The sequence below is a fragment of the Arachis hypogaea genome, chromosome 12, assembly GCF_003086295.3.
Source record: "Arachis hypogaea cultivar Tifrunner chromosome 12, arahy.Tifrunner.gnm2.J5K5, whole genome shotgun sequence".
NCBI lineage: Eukaryota > Viridiplantae > Streptophyta > Magnoliopsida > Fabales > Fabaceae > Arachis > Arachis hypogaea.
Genome location: NC_092047.1, coordinates 7373715 through 7381287, shown reverse-complemented (window position 1 = coordinate 7381287; position 7573 = coordinate 7373715). Strand labels below are relative to the sequence as shown.

Below are 7573 nucleotides of genomic sequence, written 5' to 3'. Positions count from 1 at the left end.
TATGCCTCAACATGAGATTAGAAGGTGTTATACCTCAAGATTAGACATTAGTAGTTTTCTTAAAAAATTTATTAATAAAGTTTGATCAACTAATGTACACCAGTTAAACGCAAGCAAAATTATAACCACACAATTATAAGGACTCATAACACTGAACCAAAGGTTAGACAGATAAACACAGTGGATACAATCTTGTTCTTAATGCATAATATAATTTTCTTTTACAATGAAACTAGAAGCACTAATAATGGATACGTTAAGATGCTCAATAAAAACACTAATAGAAATAATGTATTTATATTAATTAACACAAGGTCTCTCCATTATTTAGATACAAATGGTACCAATAAAATTAAAAAATAAGCATATCAATACAGAAACATGTCCGCGAATGGCATTATTGATTGAATTAGGTGAGAAATTTGCCATGGCTTAAGAAGCTGATCCGAATCCAAAATTCTGAAATCCAAAATACAAATTACATACAACAAAATCCAAAATCCAGAATCCAACATTCAGAATGATTGATTCATATAATTCAGAATTCAAATCAAGAATACAGAATGATCAATTCATATAATTAACACTTTATGATTCTTCCCTCTTTAATGTACAACAAAGAAAAACTAAAATCAACAAAAAATTAGCAAACTCCATAATAAAACTAAAATCAGCAAATTCCACACAGTAAAATCAGCAAACTTCACAGCAAAATTATGAACAAAATTAACTCAACAAACTTCACAGTAAAACTAAAATTAGCGAACTCCACAGTGAAATCAACAAACTCCATAAAAAATTATGAACAAAATTAACTCGGCAAACTAATTAACTAATATCACCGTAAATTATGAACAAAATTAACTATTATCAGAGGGAGCTCAAACATGGGAGAAAGGAGACACGACGGCAAAGAGGAAGGGGAGTGCTTACCGGCGGCGAAGAAGAATGGGAGTGCTTACCGGCAGCGAAGAGGAAGGGAAGTGACGGCGGCAAAAAGGGAGAAAGGTGACACCGGCGAATACAGAGAGAGAGCTCGAACAGAAGAGAGAAGATGCGTTGGCTGTGGGGCCTGCAGGGCTGTGGTGGCTGCGGGGGTTGCAGGATCCGGGGCTGGGGGACTACGCCACTAGGGTTCTTTTCTTTGTTGAGTTTCTTCATTCTTTGAGTTTTTAGAGATGAGAGGAGATGAGTGGAACTGGGGCTTGGGGGAACTGGGTCAGTAGCCATTTAGGTTTTTTTTTAAAGGGGTCAAAACGGCGCCGTTTTAGAAGGGTCACCAAACCAGAAAACCTCTAAAAAACTGGTCGGTTCAATCGGTTTATTGGTTAACCGCCGATTCGACCAATTTTTTAATTAATTTTTTGTTAAATGGTTTTAGAATCGACCGAACCACTCTGATGACCGATTTTCAATTAACCTGGTTGAACAGACCGATTCGGTTCGATTTTTAGAACTATGCAATTTTCAATTCAGTTTAAGAATACTACCTCCCTTTTTTCTCCTCTTAACTCCTGTGACTTCTGAAATTAAGTGCTGGCCAAATTTTTTAGATACTTTATGCTTTGGTCATCATTCATTATAGAATAAATGACCATTTGTATCCATAAAAGATGAAAACGCTGACATATGTATCCATATTAAATCGAAACTAAACTTGTACCCACGCAAGATGCCCTCTATGTGACAAAAGTACCCTACGTGGCACTCCAACCCTCTAAAGACAGGGTACTTTTGTCATACGGAGAACATTTTGCGTGGGTACAAGTTTAGTTTCGATCTAATGTGGGTACATATGTCAGCGTTTTCATCTTTTATGGGTATAAATGGTCATTTATTCTTCATTATAAGTATCCAAACTTGATTGTTACCTAAATTCATAATAGCTGTTGTTTTATCTTACAGGTAAGGCTTTGCTAGCAAATTAAGAACCACACACAAAACGATAGCAATTTCCTCTTTTACTTCTACCCCCTAACTGGGATTCTGTTTTATATCAAACACTTTATTTAATATAAGAAAAATATTTTACTGTCGAAATAAATTACTAGAACACTAAAATATGATGCTACCTATGTGACAATTGTTTTTGAAAGATATTAGGTAGTCCATGCAGCACCATTCATATGTTATAAAAAAGGAAGAGTCATAAAGAGAGGTAAAGAAACTCATTTATCTTTTGAAAAACAACTAATCACCTAGCAGAAAAATAATATTGTGCTCGGTGCACAATTCCAAGTAGGAACTTTAGATATTCTATATCCAGGAAGCTCTGAATAAAGATCAATAGCAAAACTGAAAGACCTAAAAGGAGGTCCAATTTGTTTCCAATGCATAATAATATTTCAAAATTTTGAATGTCAAAGCAAAATACCCAGTCGTAAAGTGTAGTTAGAGAAAATGGCTGCATATAACAAGAAAATCAAATCTACATTATATATGCATGTCACTATAAATGCATACTTAAGACAGGCAGAACAAAATAAATAGCCGAAGAATAATTCACATAAATATTGATGTATTTTGTTTATAATTTGCAGACCAAGAGGTTGAATTAACTAAATTACGTTCAATTTAATCGAAATAGGAGTTGATCACATTAATAATAATTTATACATGATAATTTAGACAACTTTAAAAGGTATAATTGCAATAGTTAATTTCATTCGATAACTAAATACTATATTTTTTTAATACTATAATAAGTAATTTTGTAACACACAGGTGATAAATTAAAAATTATTGTATTCTGCCAGCAGACTAGACTAAGCTAAACGAATTAGTATTTAATTTATGGGACTATAAAATAAATGTGGCGAAAAAAAAAAAAAAAGATCACTGTATTAGAGAGTGAAGCTGACCCCGTCTACTCTACATATCTGACCGTTTTACACTTTTACCCCTCAATATCACACTCCGCCATAATCATCCAAATTCTCTCCCCCAAAAGTTCCTAACCCCTTTCCTATTTCATCGCCATCATCTTCATACTGAATACTGATACAGTGAAACTACCTTCTTGTCCGTTTGTGAATGTGTAGTTTTTCGTTCACTCTCTCCCGACAAAACGCATCGTTTTGACATCATCTCTTTCGTCATTCAAGCCTCATTCGTAATTTGCTCCTTTTCGGTTCTTCTTCTTTAACACTACTATTTTTCTTTTTCTTTTTACTTTTTCGAGTTTGACACTGAATATTCAAACTACGCAGATTCGGATTCTGCTTCATTTCACATCAAAGATTGTAACTTCACCGCCAAGACTGAACATTTCTCTGGTTGGAAACTTTCTAGGGTTCTTGCCGCCAAAAGAGTCAACATGAGAGCCAAATTGGTTGTGTTCCCAATACGAGGGAGAAACTGGTGCTTCAGCAGAGCCATTGATCATTCTCTTAAGAATTCAGCTACTTCTTCCTCTCATTCTCCTCCAACGTTCAAAGAACTGTGGAAGGGCATTAATGTTGCTGATAAACCCTTTAATGCCAAAGCTGAGCTTCTTGCTGATTACTGTGGCAACAAGGTGCCTTTTTGTTGTTTCGATCATTGTATTAACTTCTGTTTCTTGGGTTGTCACATTCTTGTGTGTACTGTTTTCTTAACCAATTGCTTTATTTGGTTGTGGTTGCGGTTAATAGATGAATAAAGCTTGGATTGGTTTGGAAAAAGCACCGGATGGGTCTATCAAGAAGAAGATTCATGGGTTAGTTTGTTACATTGTTGGTTTTGAATGCTTTTTTATTCATGGGTCTATCTAGAAGAAGAAGGTGATTTTTAGTCTTTTAAAAGTGTTGATTACGCTATGCATAATATGCTCGAATGTGATTTGAGTTGTTGCAGGTGGGGGTCATGGCTTTTGTCACAGGTTAAGCCCTCAGAGATATTCTTGAAATCTATATCGAATGAAGTCACTAGCATCGAAGTCATTTACCCTTCAAGGTTGGTGCCGCAGCCTTGTTTTGATGCATACTTGCTTGGTTTTGGAATAGTTTAGTAGTTTACTACTCTTAATAGTAGATTCGCCTTCGATATATGTTTATTATGGGGTTGATATGTTTATTATTGCAGTCTGAATGCACAACTTGTTCGCCGAAGATTAAGACATATTGCTATGAGGTAATTCTCCCTCACACAGCTGTTCCCAAAAAAAAAAAGCAGCAAAAGTTGATGGTGTTGCAACAATAATTTAATCTAGAATCTGTTAGTGTAGCTTCCAATTTAATTCTCTATTTAAATCTTCATTGTCATATGAACTATTGTCTCATCTACAGGGGAACAATTATCCACCGGAAATACTTATATGCTACAGTTTCATTGATTCCATTTTCCTCTGCACTGATGGTATGTATGTGCTCGGTGGACTTGTGTTTGCTCTTTAATATCTATCTTGGCTTCAATTGATGGCCATTCTTAATTGTACATTGTAGGTTTTACCTTTGCCTAATTTCGCATTCTTCTGGGTTTCATTTCGGGCTTATTCTCATTGGAGAGCCCTTCAGGTTTGTACTACTATTAGATTTGCAATGCACTTGCAGTTTATTATTCTCCCGCTAATAATTTATGGTAATCTGTCTGTTTTGCTGCCACAATCAGAGATGTCTCTACTGCTCATGTTTGTCTTGGCTCTCTACTTTCATAAGATAGTGCAATGTTTTATTGTCATGCGGCGGCATGCGCAATCAGTGGATTCATTTATGCCTAGTATGTTTTGGAAGGGGCATCATTTGAAAATTGCTTGGTTCTTTATAGATGTTCACTTTCAATTAGGCCAATGGATAGTAGATCCTTAGTATTTTTGTATAATGTTTGGAGCTTCGCTTCTGACTTGTTTTTTGTTACCTTCTTAGGGAAGTGAGAAGCTATTCCAACTCGCCTCGGATAGCAGCAAGATGTCTAACACATCGACTCATAAGAAGGACACTGAGCATAAGAACAGCAAGATGTCTAACACATCGACTCATAAGAAGGAAACTGAGCATAAGGACTCAACCAATAAAACCAATAATAGTTCAGATGAACCACACTTGGTAAGTGTCTCATGCGATCTGATCTATAGCATCAAGTAAGACATTGTCAAGTGTAATTGATTTAACAATTTGCAAAATATGTTATTATATTTAGAATGCATGCTTCATAGTTTTGTAAGCTAGAACTATTTTTTAAAGCCTTTGATACATTGGATGTGCAAGAGTGAAAGCATATTATTGTTTTGCTTAATGAATCATATACTTTAGTTCTCAACTAATATCATATCATATCCCCTCCTCTCTCCCACCCCCAAAAAAAAAGTGTGTAATACTATTTTATGTGCTAACATTCATTTTGTACTCTGTTTTTTCTTTTAATAATCATATGACTTAGGAATTGCTGCCATCGGAAGAACTTAATGATCTTGTTGAACTTGAAGATGGGAAAGACGGCCTGAGTCAACAAGCCATCACAAAAATTTGCAAGATATATGATTTGAACACCATAGATGTTCTAAAATACAAGAAGTCTACTTTTTGATCATCACAATTTTGTAATGCAACATGCTATTTTTTTCACCAATTAATTCATTCAAATTTTTAGGTGTAATTACATGAATTTTTGTAAGTAGGATTTTACAGAGACACTAGGGGTGTGCATGGGACGGGTGAAACCGGGTTTGATGTGACCCAGACCCGACCCGAAATATATACCGGGTCTATTTATTAGACCCGAACATAGCCCTAGACCCGATAAAATCTATACACTTTTGGGCTACGATTATACCGGGTAAAAACCGGATGAAAACCGGTCGTTAACATTACATTACCTTGATACTTTCTTATAAGCTACTAGCTAGCATGTGAAAATATTCAAATTTCCAAGATTTCAATCATTATTTAACATGGTAAATTCACTTAGAAAAATATAACAAGAACCAACTCTTCTCTAAAATTAAAACATAACCATAATTAATACTAATATTGTCTAATAACACCAAAATAAATTAATATAAATAACATAATATTATGCATTAGTTTAAAATCTTATGCATTTTAAACATAAAACATTAACTTATAGTCTTATAATAACTAATAACACAAAATATTAAGGTTTACAATACTTAAATTTCACATAAGAATAACCATCATTTATCACTAATAACACAAAATATTAATTGTGTATGATGACCAGGCCACCGGGCCGACTTCGAGTGACCCGAGCAATGGTTCGGACCCGATCCGAAATAATGACCGGGTTTATTTTTGAGACCTTTATTCGGTCCTAGATCCAGTAAAATCACACCAAAATAGTCTCTAAAGTGTTTGGGGCCAGGTCGGATCTTCGGACCGGATCGGGCCATGCATACCATAAGAGACACTAAATGGTTCAGAGTTTTGAGTACATATTACTCGTGAGTCGTGAATAACTTCGTCTTCGGTTGTGTAATTTCAATTGTATGAATGAGACTTTGAGTTTTGGTCGTGTGTTCTAGTTCCAATTTCTCCCCTTACTATCTTTGATAAATAAAATAACATATAATAACAAATGAGGGGGTTTTAAATAGTGTCATTGTTGTTGTGATAAGAACGAACAACGTGGATGTCCATTCCCATACAAAACTCACTTTTTCAAAGAAGGAATGTCATTAAATGCATGTTGAAATTAAGCTCCCAATATGTGTATAAATAGAGGCCTTTGCCTCCGAGAGAAAAGTAAGCAAATAATAATAAAATCACTTCTCTCTTTATGTTACAATCAAATACTCTTTTCTTTATATTTCTTCTACAATTCTTTCTCTTCTTTTATTTTATAAGTATTTTAAATTCTATTTTCTATTACTCTTTACATATAATATTAATAGCAATATTAATCATCTTTATTATATTGAGATTGTAACAATAAACAAATGCGATTCTCTCTCTCTTTATTTTTAATACTTCTTTCTATCTTTGTATATATATACACATTACAACATATAATATTATTATATATATAAATTATTATTGAGCTAATTATTTTAATACTAGAGTCTTCTATTTATACATCTCTATTATATATATCTTTTATTTCACAACACGTTATCAGCACGAGACTCTGATCAAATTTTGAGGAAGACTCAGGTAACAAATTTTCATTATGTCGAAGCTCTCTCATCTTGAATTCAATGCTCTTGATATATCTGGAAACAATTATTTATCATGGATACTAGATGCTGAAATCCATCTTGATTCAATGGATCTTGGAGATACCATTAAGGCTGAAAATAATGCATCCCAAAAGGATAAAGCTAAAGCCATGATTTTTCTCCGTCGTCATCTTGACGAAGGATTGAAAAATGAATATCTTACATTAAAAGATCCTGCAAATCTTTGGAAAGATCTTGAAGAAAGGTATAATCATCAGAAAATGGTGATACTTCCTCAGGCCCGATATGAATAGATGCATTTGCGTTTACAAGATTTTAAATCTATAAATGAATATAATTCTGCAATGTTTCGAATCACCTCACGAATGAAATTGTGTGGGAAAAAAATAACTGATCATGATATGTTGGAGAAAACTTTCTCAACCTTCCATGCCTCGAATGTGCTCCTACAGCAGCAGTATC

At 34.1% G+C, this 7573-nt stretch overlaps 1 protein-coding gene and 1 long non-coding RNA gene across 5 annotated transcripts; one reads left to right on the top strand and one right to left on the bottom strand.

Moving 5' to 3' along the window:
- Window positions 1-262: 262 nt before the first annotated feature.
- On the bottom strand, window positions 263-1216 carry LOC112726643 (uncharacterized). The gene is made up of 2 exons (XR_003165338.2): window positions 934-1216; window positions 263-459 (listed from the first exon to the last, which is right to left on the bottom strand). It is a non-coding gene; the product is annotated as an uncharacterized lncRNA (long non-coding RNA).
- Window positions 1217-2908: 1692 nt separating this feature from the next.
- On the top strand, window positions 2909-5790 carry LOC112726642 (uncharacterized). Of its 4 annotated transcripts, none has more exons than XM_025776119.3 (9): window positions 2909-3112; window positions 3210-3517; window positions 3633-3697; window positions 3835-3933; window positions 4063-4110; window positions 4266-4335; window positions 4422-4493; window positions 4842-5021; window positions 5356-5790. In XM_025776119.3, exons 2-9 carry the CDS (start codon window positions 3317-3319, stop codon window positions 5500-5502), a joined length of 882 nt encoding a protein of 293 aa, XP_025631904.1. In that variant the 5' UTR covers window positions 2909-3112; window positions 3210-3316; the 3' UTR covers window positions 5503-5790. The 4 variants fall into 4 exon arrangements, with proteins under 4 accessions (XP_025631904.1, XP_029146373.1, XP_029146374.1 ...); XM_029290540.2 differs by having other exon boundaries at window positions 2956-3112; window positions 3292-3517; XM_029290541.2 differs by having other exon boundaries at window positions 3000-3130; window positions 3292-3517.
- Window positions 5791-7573: the final 1783 nt, after the last annotated feature.